Below are 15,880 nucleotides of genomic sequence, written 5' to 3'. Positions count from 1 at the left end.
TTTCAAAATTGATGTCAAATTGTTGAAAAAATATTGAGCAAAGTAATTATTTCTGTAAATTGATCCATGTGTCATGTCGTAATGTAAACTTGAGCTGTAAGTTTCAGAACAGATGTAAAACAATTCTCTGGGTCAACAAAATCTACCTTATCCTCCTGTAAAGGGCTTTGTGCTGATGAATAATCATTTAACATCATTATGTTTTTGTCCGGGCTTTCTTTATTTTACAGACTCGTTGCACAAAAGAACAGGAAAAAAAAACATGTCGAGCAGCTCCATGACTTCACAAAAACAAATTTCACTCAGAAACTAAAGAATTGGGCATAAATTAATTCGTGTCTTTTTTCCAGTTTCAGAAGAGAGATTTGTACTTATTATTTCATACAATAAAAACAGTATTAATATACAGTATATCCCCTAATTGAGTGCAGTTACCACAGCGTGACTCTGTTCACCACTGAGCAAAAACAAAACAACAAACAGAGCATGTACATCATTCCATTTGGGTTTAGCTTTTACCGTATTCAAATAACTCAAATGTCCTCCTGCACACAAACTAATATCAAAACAGTCTCGTAGTACAGTGGTCAGGCGCACAGCCATTAACAGCTTTAATAATTTTAACAACTTTAATAATAGTATTGCACATGTTTGAAGCTACATTGTAAAAATAAAATTAACATTTCAAATAAAAAGTACATATACAATTATATTAACACATGTCATATATATCCATATATATGCATTATTGTGAGTCTAAAGAAGTTGAAAAGTAAGAGCCAAATAATAAAAAACCAACACCATCACTTTGGATTCATAAAACTTCATATCATCACTTCATATTAGGACAATTATAAGAAATTTGTTTTCCCCCTGACATTATTTGATTTTGCATTATTAACATCAGAGGTCAATTTTAAATCTATACAAGCAGAAACTCTTTGCCACTCAGCTGCAGGCTATATTTACATATGGATTTACAGGATGGATACATAAAAGAAACTTCTCTCCAGATGAAATTCTTAAAAATAAACAAAATCTATTTGTTAAATAAATTTCTGATACTCTCTCTCTCTATATATATATATATAGTTAATTATTAATCAAAGATATCTATAGGTACTTGTATTACAAGTAGGTAATATTTCGAAAAATGAGTTACAGTGTGCTGAAGAACCAAACTAATTAAGATAGTAATTAAATGTTTTATCATTTAAGGTTTACACAATCTTAATGAATGATAATTAATTACTTTCATGTGTTTCAAGATCACAACTGGTTGGTGTCTTTGTGAGATTTACGGATCACATTTTTTCAAACGCTAGGTACATGAATGTGCAAACGAATATCTAGATAAAAGTGAAGATTTAGTTTGCTTCAGTTTGAATTATTTATTTGTTTCAAGTTGACTTTTAATACATATCTGCATTTTAGAAATGACAGATGCTTTATAAATTAAACCTATCATAATTTGTTGTGTCCTATAAGAAGTTTCACAATTTACTAACAGTATTTATTGAGCCAAATTGGTCCGAAATGTATGGGCCCCTGATCTTGGCTGATCTTGTCTTTATTGAGGAGCATATCAGAAAAGTAAGAGCGCCTTTTACGTATCTTTCACTTGACTTTTACAAAGTAAACTACAAAGCTCTGCAATGAACCACTGGTGCCTGGTTTACAGTTTTACCATTTTAAAATTAATTGTACCGCACATCAGTTTTTCACTCGTTGTCAGTGTGTAGGACTGGATGACCCAAGAGTGCTTCGAAACATTTCACAAGGTCTTCCTTAAATCATTTCAGAAATATGTCACATTGTGGCTTGTCAGTAGTTTTCCTTGTTGCAACCTTCTTTTTTGCTCTTGAGGCTACAGAGGTGCCAACCGGCTTCCTGTCACCAGACCAAATCACGCATCATTGCTCGTCAGATCTTCTTCCTAAACTACATTTTAGCTTTACTCTCAGCACTGTGGTTAACTGAGATTGCACTCTAACCTGTTTGAGTTCCCCCTCCTACTCTTAGTGCATGCCACATTGGCTAGCTACTGGAAACTATACTGGCAACTTCTCAGTTTCACTGCCCTGCTTAAGCTCAAGAAGCCAGCTCTTGTTTTCACTAGCCCTCTGAAATTATATATTAACTTGAATTGTATTTGTGCTGTGTTCAGACCTCTGAAGTGCTGAAGGTGGGTCTTCTTTGGCTAATTATGGACAGCCTGAATGTGTTTCTGGTGCTCCTCACCTCATGAGCGATGAAGTAGTAGCACAGGGCGTCCAGACAGCAGGTGATGTTGGACAGGCACATGGCTATCTGTATGAACAGGCTGATCCCTGTCTGGTTGCTGCAGTCCTGAATCACTTCTTGGTGCACCTGGAATGTAGGACGGAAACACATCAGTCTACCATCCTGTCTACATGCATGAAAATCGTATAACAACACTAGAGGTAACCCAGTGAACTCTGCTGCAGTTGCATGTTGTTATATTCTTTGAAGATGATCTCTTCATACATCTGCTGTATTTGTTACATGTTGTTATATTTGTCAAACTCTGCAGTAATCATTTTGAGATGAAAATGAGAAAATGAAATCTCTTACATTTAAATAAAGATTATACCCACCACCCGAATATCAGGGCTGTAACTGCTGTGCATCACTGAGAACAATCAGGCCACGTCCTTGCCATTTCCTCGTTTTTTATTATCTGTTGCTTTCAATTTAGATGAAAAATAGGTGCGGAACAGTCTGCCAGGACAACGTCAGAGATTAGTTTTACTTATTCTTTCAAACGTATGCCGCAGCTCCAGGATGTCAGTATCAATATCAAAATTCTATATACTTGTGTGGCTAAAATAAAATGCTCACAGATGCCATGTTTGATACTGAAATAATACTGATTCAATTGGCTGCACACACTTTGTAACATTGACATTTTAAAAAAAATAAGACCATGCTTAACTTAAGAAATGTGTCTGAAAATGATCAGATAGTGTAATGGTAAGCCTACTGGTTTGTCATTTTTTTAAACAAATAAACAGTATAATTCACAGAAAACGTCAGTATTTCTAAATCTCCTGGTTATAGCCCTGCCCCATTTGCCTGCTGCTAAAAAAGTTGAGTGGATTGTTTGCTTTGGCAGGAAGCGTTACTTCTGACAGTGTTGTAACATAAAGCTGATGCACTGGTTGACAAATATTAACTGTCCATGAGAAAGCGTATAGATTCCCCAACAGAACAATCAAAGCACACTGCTCCAGTAAAGTAATGTGAGAATCCATTCCCTTTCATGTGGACCTGATGTAGTATAAGACAGAAGTCATTTAGATCATGTGTTCATTGCAAAATTAATTATGATTTTTACACACTTCCTGATATATATATTTTTTGGATATATTGTATTTTGGAATGAAACCCTTCATTTGTTGAACCAACAAGGACGAGAAGTCCTTAAATAGGTCAGAAAAACTGGGCACAACCCCATCTGCTGATGACGCTTATGTGATGTGATGCGAAAGCTCCAGAACAACTACTGAGTAGACCTTTATTTGTTATCTACTTTACCCTTCAATTTATTTAAGATGAACTTGCAGTTGATCTCACCAGGAACTGCAGGAGGATGCCCAGGTGGCTGGGGGTGAAAGGCACAAGGAAAGCACTCAGGCTGCTGTAGATGATCTTCACACAGGCACGGCTCTGGGGGCTGTGCTGGCCAGACTGCTGAAGCGCCCAGATGGTCTGGACAGAACAATATACCACCACCAGTGCAGGCACCAGGAACCCAAACACCTGCAGACAGATGATCACTTCAGGCTTCCAGCCATTCTTTGAAAATTTGTGGAAGCAGTGGAATTCCGTCTGCTCGGCCTCCCTGAAGCGATAGATGGTTTGAGTGATCACTGCCAGCACCAGCACCCAGACCCCAAAGCAGGTCCACAGAGCCACTTTGGGTGAACGCAGTACCTTGGCTTTGAAGGGGTGACAGATGGCCACCCATCGGTCCACAGCTATGCACATGATGGTGTAGATGCTGCCATATATCCCAAAAAAATACAGGCTTTCCAAGACTGAACAGAGGGGTTGGAGGTAGGCGGGCCAGAAGTGATTGGTGGCGTGCATTTTGAAGGGAAGAGGGAAGAGGAGGAGCAGGTCCATAAGAGCCAAGCTGGTCATATAGATTGTTGACTCCGTCCATTTACGCAGAAAGATGCAGAACACAAACAGCGCTACAACATTGAGGACCAGACCAAAGGGGAATATGGGGATGTAGATGGCCAGCTCAAAATATCTCATCAGGTTGTCCACCCCATCAAATGAACAGTTGGTTGTCATGTTGTCGCCGCCGTTGCTGCAGGGAAAATAGTTTCATTTTCTTTCATTTCAACAGCTATCTCAGGATTTCAATATAAACCTGTCTTTCCTGTCATTACTCTTCCGTTCCCACACAGAAACATATGTAAGATATGCCAGTGTAAAAAGCCACTTGAAACCTCTGAGTTGTGTGGGTTCACTGGCTGAGAACCTGTTTTTTGCATCTGCTTTCTGGTTTGAAGGCCAAAAACACCAAGAGAACATATATTATTTGAATTCACATGCACTATATGTTCAATGTAAGTTAAATTAGAATTAAAAAATCAGGTACAGGTTGAGGTAAACTGATTAATTATTTTGACTTTTAATTTAATTTAGATTTGAAAGGTCTTAATCTTGACTCTTGGTCTGTCAGATTGGGCCCCTGCAGCAATGTGCCACTGCTATGCACTTTCATTGGCTGTTAGACCTTTTCGGTGCATCTGTCTTTATGAAATACATGATTCCCTGAAAGATCTGAGACTTCAGTGATTTTAACACAATCCAACACAAAGAATCAGGTCTTTCGTGGAACCATCTGCAGTCGTCTCTAGAGGAAAATGTCGTGACAGAGAAAAGTTATTAACGCTCTGAGATGTGGTAGATTTTACAGAGATAAAACAAAAACACATCTCTGAGATCTGTAGCTGTGCATCTAAACGAAAAAAAAAAAAAAACATAGACTAGATCTCCTGGATGTTGAACAAATAATGTCATCTAGTACAGTATGTTGTTGGCTCATTCAAGTGATCAAAATCGAGGCCCTTTCCAATTACATCGACATCATTCCCAACAAAATTAATTAATATTTTGTAATTCCTCTAATTCCTTACTTATATCATCTAGTAGTTGCAATGATGATGCAAAGTCTGGCTTGCAATTTAAAGATTTAAACAGAAGTGGTTCACACGTTTGGTTCATCATTGACATGTAACTGCAGCTCTTAAAAAGTCTAACCTGGCACAGTTTTAGTATTAGGTATCTCGTACGGCGGAAAATGTGAAATGTAGTTGTGCTCTTACCTCACGGATGCCAGTCTCTCAGTGGAACGTTCAGTGTGTCTGTCTGACTGTGCCAGACACTTCTGCTTTGTCTGTCTTTGTTGTTGCGCCACCACTTCCTGAATCATGCCACACATCATGCATGTGTTCAGATGTGCATTATAGCCGTTTAAAATCAAAGCAGACATTTACGCGACCAGCAGGTCTTCACTCTTACATGTCTTAAACATACATGCATGCTTGTTCACTGCAAACTGCTAGAACAGAAGATTTCATTTGTATTTGAAACATCAGAAAAAATTTACAGTATGTCACTCACCTGTTTCCTGAGAGACGCTTCACCAAATAAAAACATACAATGATTACAGCTGAAACAATGAATTGATTAATTCTAAAATGTGATGATTTGCTGCTTTTCTGTGTTTTATATAAACTGATATATCAACAAACAAATCTGCAACTAGTCAGTAATGAAAATAATCATTGGCTGTAGTATTAAAAGAATAATTGGAAAAACAACAGAGTCTTCAGCAAACATTAGTGTTCTGGGAGACTCAGACACAGCAGTGCTTTGAGCTGAATGATGATATCAGCACGCTAGCATGCTCACAATGACAGTGCTGACATGCGGACGTTTAGCAGGTATAATGTTTACCATGTTCACCATAAGTTTAGTAGGTTAGCGTGCTAACCTTTGCTAAGTAGCAGTAAACACAGCTGAGGCTGAGGGGAATGTCAATTATTTTGCAGGTGTAGGCCACAAATTGTGAAATGTTGGCCTGCTGGTGGTGCTGGAGGAAAAGGTAGGGGATTACAAAAGTCAGTAGCATTTATCCTCTGGGGACTTTCATCATAATTCATCCAATAGTCAAGTGAAGTAGAGCTGTATTTGTTCCTGCAGGGGCAATTAGTTTTATAGCAGTAAAAATAGATTCCACAGAACACACATACTATCACACAAACACCAAAAGGAGAAGGAAAAATAGAAGGAAAAAAAACACAGAATACTGTATATTCTAGTACCACTACGAAAAAGGCAACATTTACCAGCATGGTCGGGTGGTGTAGCTGATGTTACCTTTTACTGTTGGACTTTAACAGTGAAATGGCTGAGGGTATGAAGAAGTTTTTGTCTCTGTTGGTTTTGGCTAATGGGTGCTTGAAGCGGGAACCCGAAGACAGGGTCTACAACTCTTGATATTGAAATGTGTGACAAGACAAGGCCTTTTTGTATATATTAACTTTATACTTTTTACGTCAACGACTAAGTTGTTCATAGGCACGTTTAATCTCTTCATCAAAGTATAAATCTAGCATCGATCACCCTTAAAGCTTGATGACTCAGATACTGTGGTTTCTGTACTGGGTCTGTTATTTTTGTGCTGGTATTTGTCTGAGTGTGTCTGTGGAAATCAGTCTTCCTATCTCACAGAGAAAGACTGAAAGGCGCTTCAAAGCGTCCACTCTTTCAAGTGTGTGAGAATCTGCAGATGCTGATTTAGACTGTGATTATGTTTGAGGGTTTCCTGGTTTCAGATATAACGTTTACTGTACTTCAAAGTGTGAGAAAGTCTTAACGAATGATAAAATACATGACTTGTTAATGATGATATTTGTGGAGGACAGTGTGAGCTTGAAACCTCATCAGTCATCAGAGAAATCTTTTTATATCGGAATAGTTTAGGGCACATTTGTGTTTTTTTTAAATCTAAATGAAAATGAAGCTGCCAGCCACACTGCCACCTACTGTTGTGACTGAACTGAGGGCAGTGGTCACAAATGTCTTCTCACTTAAAACTCCGTTGTCCTCTGTGTTTTGGGACCATAAGGACTCAGCTGGGTTTCTTTTGTATCAACACACAACTTTTTACAATAAACATATACTGCTGCATTTTCTTAACAGAACACAAACAGATAGAATAAAGGGATTACAATTATATAGTAATAACGTGGTGACGATTTGTCATAACTCTAGGCACAGATACAAATTACAGGAAATGACTGTTGTATTGGCATTTTGTTATCTTTTGTGAAAACCTGTTTGCTTGTTTCTTTAGTATCAGTCTAATTTTTATCACTAGTATTGGCAATTACAAATTGTATTTCATATAATACCTCAATGCTAACTGACAAAAAAGGCATGGTTATAATAATAATAATAATTTTCTGTAAATATCGTTCATCATTCTATTCACTGTCTTGACTCAGTGGTCATGTGTTAAAAGAAACTCCATGCAGTGGTCACAGGATGTTTGGCATGTGATTTATTTATTCAACTAAAATCTCATTATCTCAAGTCTCAACTTAAAAATAATTGGGCAGTGACATTAACATGGCAACATCCAGCTGAAGGGTTGAGTACTGAGGACTCTGAGGCATATAGAATAAGACAAAATAGTCTTACTAAAATACGACCCCCCACTCCCCCCATGCAAATAAAACAACAACAAAAAACTCCAAACACTCATTTGAGTGCTAACACACATTCATCCATGCTCTGGCTTTATATTTGCTCGCAGGTAAAACAAACAACCCAACTACCCTGTTTACAATCATTGAAGAAGCCTTTTAAAAAAAATGTTTTCTCCTTATTTTGACTCCACCAATGTTTGTAAATGGTGCAGTGCAAACTTAAAAACTTGTACACGAGGGAATATTTTAAAAATAACTTCGGCGCAAGGTGAAATCATTGTGAAATACTTATACAGACCTCACATGTAGGCACATACATCTCAAATATCTTTCTTATTGAAGGAAAAAAGTAAGACACAGACTAAGAAAAACGCACACACACACATCATGTACAAAATAAAAGCTAACACATACGGGATACTTCACATCAAACTCCCAGGACAAACAGCCCACACACATTAAAACCCTTTAGAGCATGCGTGTAAGACTATGAGAAGGAAGGAAGAAAAATGGACATGGACATGCTATGATTTCCACTGGAAGAGCCAGCCAGTTTCTAACATTATACCTTCAGGAACAAGTAGACATGTTGAGCAACATTTAAGAGTGTGTTTACAGTAAATCTGTAAATAGTCAGTCAGGGGACCTGCCACAGTTTTTTAGCATCTACAGTAAAGTAAAATACACAACTAATCTTTAAAGGAAAAATAAGGACTGGGTTAAGAGTTGAGAAATTCAGATGGGAGGCAAAAGAGAAACGCTGACACACTGTGTGGCATACACACACACACCCACACCCACACCCACACACACACACACACACAGACAAGTATACACAAGATGAAATGTCTTCACTCTAGGAGGCGGTAAACTTCCTGAGTGTGATGACAATGAGGGCGAGGAGGACAGATGCTCCCAGGAAGACTGCTATAACAATGGCTGTGATGGCCCCTGGCCCCAGAACACCTGCACGCACGCACACACACACACACACACACACACATACACATACACATACACACACACACACACACACACACACACAGAAAGAGATGCAGTTTTAATCACTTGAATTCATATGATTGACACAAATTTGGTGGCTCTGAAATGACCAGATCAAGAGTCAGTTTCACCTTCCTCCTCGTCCACGTCCATGTCCTGGGAGAGTGTGGTGTCCTCGTAGTCGGAGGTGAAGGCCTGCTCCGTCATTTCCTGGAAAGGCTCTTTGGTGGTGAGGTCACTGGGTGGCTCTCCAGACATGGTGTCCTGGTTGTCCCTGGTTGTTGAGGCAGGGTCTGCAACTGTCTCTGCAGACCAAAAGAAAATAGTCACTAAATCCCTGCAGTGGCGGAGACTGCGAGCTGTGCTGTATTGACTTACTGGGTGTTTTCTTAAGACAGTAATTTCACTGACGAGGCACGCTGCTTTGCTAATGGCTCTGTTTGACTTTTTCTCTGGACGCTGAGGCCTCAGGGATGCAGAGCAGCATACATGGCCCCGTCTGTAACGGCTCCAACAGCCTCTCTCTGTCTCACTGGGTTAACGGCTCGGGCCTGAGCATAAGGATGTCTTTGTAGAGGATGCACATTTTGTCCGTTTGAGCTACAGGTAGCCTCTCAACATGTTTCTCTTTTGCCCAAGGGTTCAACCAAGCTTGTGTATTGTTTAAAAAAACTCCTTGAGGCAACGATTGGTTAATTATTTCAACGGAGTAATAGATATTTTATGCTTTAGCACAAACAGCTTGTAGGAGAGACAATGATTCCCTAACTAGCGCATGAAGCTCAGGCTCTGTACAACTCTCCGCTCTCTTGTCCTCTGCCAATCAGTCGTCTGTTCTCTTTCCATCCCAAATTGTCCTCTGACATTCCTCCCATCTGAGCATGAAGTTACCCTGAGACTTTTCACACCTCTACAGTAGTCAGAGAAACAAAGTCTCTTTCTAGGCCACATTTCTGTTTCTTTTAGAGCCTAGCCTCTGGAAATGCTCAACTTGATAATAATATCTTTGATGGTAACTGAACGGCTGTACAGCTTTTCTTTTGAAATCCAGAGGAAAGGGGGGGTGACTTTCATTGTCATCTTCCCTGAAAAAAAAAACAACTCTTCACACACAAGCCCACCCACTCACTGATTCACTTATCCTATCTTCAACTATACGCATACCAACAAAACCATAATCCAAACATATTTACACACAGTTTATTTAACGCTACATATTTACTTTGTAGCCTCTGACGCCCTCAGTAAACTCCTTCACCCTGCTTTAAATCTCTCATTTCTTTTGTATGCCATTATCAAAGCTAATATGACTCTAACAGATCTGAATACATGATACGATTACTAAGACACCAGTGCATATGATATAATCTCAAGTGATTAATGTCAGCTCCATAAACTGTGGTATCTTCAAAATTCTGATACGCACTTCTGATGTGAGTATTTTGATGCTGCCGTGTTGACTCGGAGTTGTGTGCAGCTTCCTGTCCAGTAGCTGGCTGGAGGTTTGGAGGCCTAGGCCTCTGGCCAGCTCAGCCATCAATGAGGCCTTCAGCCGAGGGCACAAAAGGCAGCTTGTGCGGTCACGGAGGGCGGCCAGGCTGCAACCAGTAACAACCGGCCAGGCCCAAAGCAGGCACCGGCTAGGCACTGGATGTCAAACAAACTTGTTTATTAAATAGTCCCCGTGTGCAAAAGGCTGTGCCTTCTGGACAGCTTGATTTAATAAGAAGGCAAAAAATAATAATGTTTTCCGTTGGTGTTTGTTTCCACGAGCTGGCAGTTTACTCGAGCTTGAAATTTCAGTTTAATGGGGTTAACATAACTGAAGCCTCTAGAAAAGCATAATTATTCTCAGCTGACAGCTACATAGGTCGGTGGTTCCCAACTTCTGTTGTCTGATGTACCCCTCAGCCTTATCAAATTAGCTCAATTACCCCTTCATCAACACCATCATGTTCCGATTTAACCATTTACCAATTACTTTTATCAGTTAATCAGAAATATTTGTTCATTACTTTTACCTTACTGTTTATTCCTTAGTTTGAGCTAATTATATAAACTGTTTGTCCATTACTTTTAGCTATTCCAATTATTTATTCATTACTTTTAGCTAGATATTAGAACAGTTTTGCAATTAGTTAGTTAACTATTTCACATGACGTTAATGTGCTGAAACTGCTTGAGATATTGCAGTTTGTTTATTGTAGATTAATTCGTATCAAACCAAATGTGTAATCCTATGGCTGTTTAATTTCCCCCTGAACATATGTGGATTTTTATTTGAATTAAATCACAATTTAAATTTTTATTAATTTAGTTATTTGATGTTACATTAGCTTTCCATCACCTGGTACCCCCCTAGGGTAACAAGTAGCTATGTTTCGGAATCCCTGCACTAAGTCACACTTTTTAAAGACATGACTCCACGTGTCAATCAAGAACCCTCCTTCTGTGTACACAAGTCCAGACTCTTAACAGCCTGGCAGACTGTAGGGAAGGCTGATTTCAGACACTAAAAAAAAAAAACAGAAGCCCATTTGTTGGTTCCTCAGGCCCTCTTCGGTCAGGATTTCACACCAGCCAGAGAGATGACAAAGCACGCAGACGAGGTTGTGTTAAAAATCAACCATGCCAACTATCAAAACCGAGAGCGACGCAGCCCAAACATTTCATCGATGGGGTCGCACGTTCTTGCTTTACCCTCTTTAACTTCCACGTGGCCACCACATTTTCCACAGTAAAATATTTGACAAATGCCCAATGTGTGTTGGATTTTATTCTAAAATGAGGCGAGTGGGAATGGGGTTGGGTTGCTCTGGTATTGTGGCGCAATGCTCTGTGTCTTGCACGCTGCATTAGGGCAGTCAATTTGAGGAAGAAACAAGGAGAGAGTGTGTGCATAATTATCCCACACACTTATCTGACATTCTCTGTCGGTTTATCTTGCTGTGTCGGCTGTTGGGGCTGTGTGTCATGCTGGCTCAGTCACTAGGTTGATGTTTGTGGTCAAGACTGGTGGCACTACTTGAAAACAACACTACATAACAACCACAACTGAACTTTCCTGAGTGTTGGGAGGCATTAAAAATATGTTTACACCTTAAAATCGTACAGTCCAAAGAAGTCGCAAGAAGAGATATTTTTAGAAAGGTGTAGTCAAGTCATAGCACCTCAATATGAGAAACCCTGATCTGGTGTTTGGCTCAGAGACTTTTCTTCTACCCCAGCAGCTTTTGTGTGCCAAGTAAAAGGTGACTTCTTTTTCACAGAACAGGGAGGACATCGTGAACTTACTATATCCATGTCGCCCCTTTGACCCCTTGACCTCTATTTTGAGCTCTGGGCCTGAGAGCTGCTCTACTGTGTCCAGAGCTATTTTCACATTAATTTGAGAGACGTCACAAAGAGAAACAGAGAAACACAGATGGAAGAAAGTGAAAGAAAGACCAGTGCGCGTGCTCATCTGTAAATAGCACTCATGCTGAGAACTAGCTGATGTTGTATGTAAACATCACAAATGAATCATCCTTAGTACCACCTCCAAAATCTCCCCACTTACACGAAAATAAACTCTACACCTATGGACGTTTTCGCTACCTCAAACAGATACTAGGGCAGCATGTATTCAGCTTCACATGAAGATCAGGCATCATGAAAGCAAGTGAGTCATGATGTTCGTCAAAGAGCAGCTTTCACAGCTCTCAACAACTGCATCATTTACATCAAGCTGCAGACTCATACATAGAGGCCTGTGAACGTCTATGTGTATGTGTATGTGTATGTGTGTGTGTGCGTGTGTGTGTGTGCAGAAAAGAGGGCAAAAAATGACACGTGTACACACGTATTTGATTTGATACCTACAAAGGACAAAAACATCCGCCTATGAATCACATAAAGCAAGATAAGCAAGCAACTATTTACCTTAAATCAACCCATTCTAAAATGTTCCACAAATTTAAAGACACAGTGTTAGGGTACAAAAAAGTAGCTCATTTCTGAATAACAGTTGTCTGCCACAATTATCTGTCACCTTATTGTTACAAAACTATTTTTCTCACATCACACCTTTCATTTCAAGGGTTACAGCCAGAAATTTTCTTCTAATCAGACTGTGGTCTTGCATGCTTTGTCTTCTCTTTCCTAGAATATTTCTACCATAATTAGTTGCAGAGCACACATGCAAGGTTAGATATATGTCACCCAACCACAGATATGAAATAAAAATATCACACTCAAAAGGAGGTTTACCTGTGTGTACAAAGGCTACCATGATGCCTAGGAGCACCAGGAGGAGGAATCTGCAGATGCTGCTGCTGTGAACCATGGTGGCTGTGAAGGATGAACGTAAAGACAAAAAGACTCCTCAAGGAACTTCAAACGAGTAACCAACCCCGGGAGAGGAGCAGGAGAAGAGACAGCGGAGCGCAGGAGGGGGAGAGGTAGGCAGCTAAGGGGGGCAGAGAAGGGGTGGGACTAGGTGTGCACAGGACTGTCTGGACACTGTGGACTTTGTGAGCACATCACCGCAGGGCACGCCCACACCATACTCCTCTGGCCACATAGCTGGGTGTGAGGGGTAAATATTCGGTAGCCATTGACCTTAGCCAGGTCACATCACGAACATCCCTGCTGGACATTTTACGCCTGTACTCTTGAAGGAAATATCTGACAACAAAGAAATCAATTCTAAGTCCAGAGATGGGGGTGTAACAAGAATTAACTACACATAAAAGTCCTGCAAGAATAAGTATGAATTATTAGCAGCAAAACGTAGTTTCAAAAGTAAAAGTACTCTTTATAAAGAATCACTATAATAGCATTTTAAAGGGGTACTTCCAAAAAGTTGAGGGACTCACAAATGACAGATTAGAAAAAGAAAAAAGGTCAAAATCGAAGTTGTAGGTGCTGAGATATTCTGATTTTCCAGTTCCCAGCGTGGTTCAAGCTCCAACAGTGTTGGGTCCTACCTTTTCCATTATGCAATTGGCCTGATAATCAGACTGACTTGCCATATGTTTCACTCATGGACAGCATAAAACATGGACGGAGCCTCCGTGACGTCACCCATAGGTCTCTGAAGAGTGTGGCGGCTCCGGCCGTCGCAACATTGGCAGAGCCTGACATTGGCCAATCCAAAAATTGAGTGTGGGTGGAGCTTGTAGACAGCTACTGACTTGCCACCTGTTTCAGCACCCACCCCTCACTCAAAGCAGCCACTCCCTTAATTATGCATGACTTAAAGTCTTTTTAAAGTTTAAACCGATAACTTTCATAAAAATGTACCACCCACACAGTTATAGGGAAATTAGGTATAGAGACTGGAGGCTGATCTTTACATATGAGTGCTGCCAGCATTGCTGCAGAGGTTGAAGGGGTGGGGGGTCAGCCTGTCAGTGCTCAGACCATCCACCGCATCAAATTGGTCTGCATGGCTGTCACAACAGAAGGAAGCCTCTTCTGAAGATGATGCACAAGAAAGCCCGCCAACACTTGGGAGCTACAGTTCATTGAGGGAACCATGAATGCCAACATGTACTGTGACATACTGAAGAAAGGCATGATGATGACTGGTCTGGCCAAGCACTTCTCCAGACCTAAACCCTATTGAGCATCTCTGGGTCATCGTCAAACCAAAGGTGGAGGAGTGCAAGTCTCTAACATCCACTCCTCCGTGATGTTATCATGGAGGAGTGGAAGAGGACTCCAGTGGCAACCTGTGAAGCTCTGGTGAACCCTATGCACAAGAGGGTTAAGGCAGTGCTGGAAAATAATGGTGGCCACACAAAATATTGACACTTTGGGCTCAATTTGGACATTTTCACTTAGGGGTGTACTCACTTTCGTTGCCAGCGGTTTAGACATTAATGGCTGTGTGATGTGATATTTTGAGGTGAAAGCAAATTTACACAGTTATACAAGCTGTACACTCACTACTTCACATTGTAGCAAAGTGTCATTTCTTCAGTGTTGTCACATGAAAAGATATAATCAAATATTTACAAAAATGTGGGGAGTGTACTTACTTTTGTGAGATACTGTAAATACAATTTTCAGATTTATTAATTTTTTAAATCAGGAACGGGATAGGATGGGAACATAGACTGCATATAAAAAGGATAGGAGTAATTCTTCTGGGATTGTGACGGGACAGGAATGGTTTTTACTGTCATGGGAGTGGGACAGGAGTGAATACTGACTCCTGTGTCACCCTCTAATAGTTGGGCATTTTAATGGGAGCCTGTGGAGATTGACTCGCCTTTGGAGCAGGTTCAAGTGGTCATTCAATCAATGAACTGCAGTTTTTGGCCCTTCTGCTTTGGTTTAATTTTTCCACCCCTGGAGGTTACCACTTGGTTTCACTTCATACAGCCAGACATTGTTTTCATGTTAGCCGATTACTTGTTGGGAGGGGACTTATTTTCTCTGTCCCACATCATCTTTAGTTGAGACGGACACTTTGTCTATAGGAGCAGTTTTTCAAATATATATACAGTGAGGAAAGTAAGTATTTGAACACCCTGCTATTTTGCAAGTTCTCCCACTTAGAAATCATGGAGGGGTCTAAAATTGTCATCGTAGGTGCATGTCCACTGTGAGAGACATAATCTACAAAAAAAAAAAAAATAATAAAAAAATCCAGAAATCACATTGTATGATTTTTTAACTATTTATTTGTATGATACAGCTGCAAATAAGTATTTGAACACCTGAGAAAATCAATGTTAATATTTGGTACAGTAGCCTTTGTTTGCAATTACAGAGGTCAAACGTTTCCTGTAGTTTTTCACCAGGTTTGCACACACTGCAGGAGGGATTTTGGCCCACTCCTCCACACAGATCTTCTCTAGTTCAGTCAGGTTTCTGGGCTGTCGCTGAGAAACACGGAGTTTGAGCTCCCTCCAAAGATTCTCTATTGGGTTTAGGTCTGGAGACTGGCTAGGCCACGCCAGAACCTTGATATGCTTCTTACAGAGCCACTCCTTGGTTATCCTGGCTGTGTGCTTCGGGTCATTGTCATGTTGGAAGACCCAGCCTCGACCCATCTTCAATGCTCTGAGGGAAGGAGGTTGTTCCCCAAAATCTCGCAATACATGGCCCCGGTCATCCTCTCCTTAATACAG

At 40.3% G+C, this 15,880-nt stretch overlaps 2 protein-coding genes across 3 annotated transcripts; both read right to left on the bottom strand.

Annotated features, from left to right (window-relative positions):
• Positions 1 to 1,562: 1,562 nt before the first annotated feature.
• Positions 1,563 to 5,578, bottom strand: LOC123972958 (G-protein coupled receptor 55). Of its 2 annotated transcripts, XM_046052740.1 has the most exons (4): positions 5,367 to 5,578; positions 3,958 to 4,342; positions 3,598 to 3,783; positions 1,563 to 2,370 (listed from the first exon to the last, which is right to left on the bottom strand). In XM_046052740.1, the coding sequence occupies exons 1-4, from the start codon at positions 5,531 to 5,533 to the stop codon at positions 2,164 to 2,166; spliced, it is 945 nt and encodes a 314-aa protein (XP_045908696.1). In that variant the 5' UTR covers positions 5,534 to 5,578; the 3' UTR covers positions 1,563 to 2,163. The 2 variants fall into 2 exon arrangements, with proteins under 2 accessions (XP_045908696.1, XP_045908695.1); XM_046052739.1 differs by having other exon boundaries at positions 3,598 to 4,342.
• A 2,600-nt stretch (positions 5,579 to 8,178) lies between these two features.
• snorc (secondary ossification center associated regulator of chondrocyte maturation) lies at positions 8,179 to 13,083 on the bottom strand. Its single transcript, XM_046052983.1, has 3 exons — positions 13,008 to 13,083; positions 8,891 to 9,064; positions 8,179 to 8,723 (listed from the first exon to the last, which is right to left on the bottom strand). Exons 1-3 carry the CDS (start codon positions 13,081 to 13,083, stop codon positions 8,614 to 8,616), a joined length of 360 nt encoding a protein of 119 aa, XP_045908939.1. The 3' UTR covers positions 8,179 to 8,613.
• Positions 13,084 to 15,880: the final 2,797 nt, after the last annotated feature.

Source organism: Micropterus dolomieu, linkage group LG06, assembly GCF_021292245.1.
Source record: "Micropterus dolomieu isolate WLL.071019.BEF.003 ecotype Adirondacks linkage group LG06, ASM2129224v1, whole genome shotgun sequence".
NCBI classification, from domain to species: Eukaryota; Metazoa; Chordata; class Actinopteri; order Centrarchiformes; family Centrarchidae; genus Micropterus; species Micropterus dolomieu.
This window is presented reverse-complemented; position numbering and strand designations above follow the sequence as displayed.

Coding starts and splice junctions, on each gene's coding strand:
- LOC123972958 (XM_046052739.1), bottom strand. CDS start 5,533: ATGTCTGCTTTGATTTTAAACGGCTATAATGCACATCTGAACACATGC. Junction 4,343..5,366: donor GAGAGACTGGCATCCGTGAG/GTAAGAGCACAA, acceptor TTTTCCCTGCAG/CAACGGCGGCGACAACATGA. Junction 2,371..3,597: donor GCATCCTCCTGCAGTTCCTG/GTGAGATCAACT, acceptor CCTACATTCCAG/GTGCACCAAGAAGTGATTCA.
- snorc (XM_046052983.1), bottom strand. CDS start 13,083: ATGGTTCACAGCAGCAGCATCTGCAGATTCCTCCTCCTGGTGCTCCTA. Junction 9,065..13,007: donor GGTAGCCTTTGTACACACAG/GTAAACCTCCTT, acceptor TTTGGTCTGCAG/AGACAGTTGCAGACCCTGCC. Junction 8,724..8,890: donor GGACGTGGACGAGGAGGAAG/GTGAAACTGACT, acceptor GCGTGCGTGCAG/GTGTTCTGGGGCCAGGGGCC.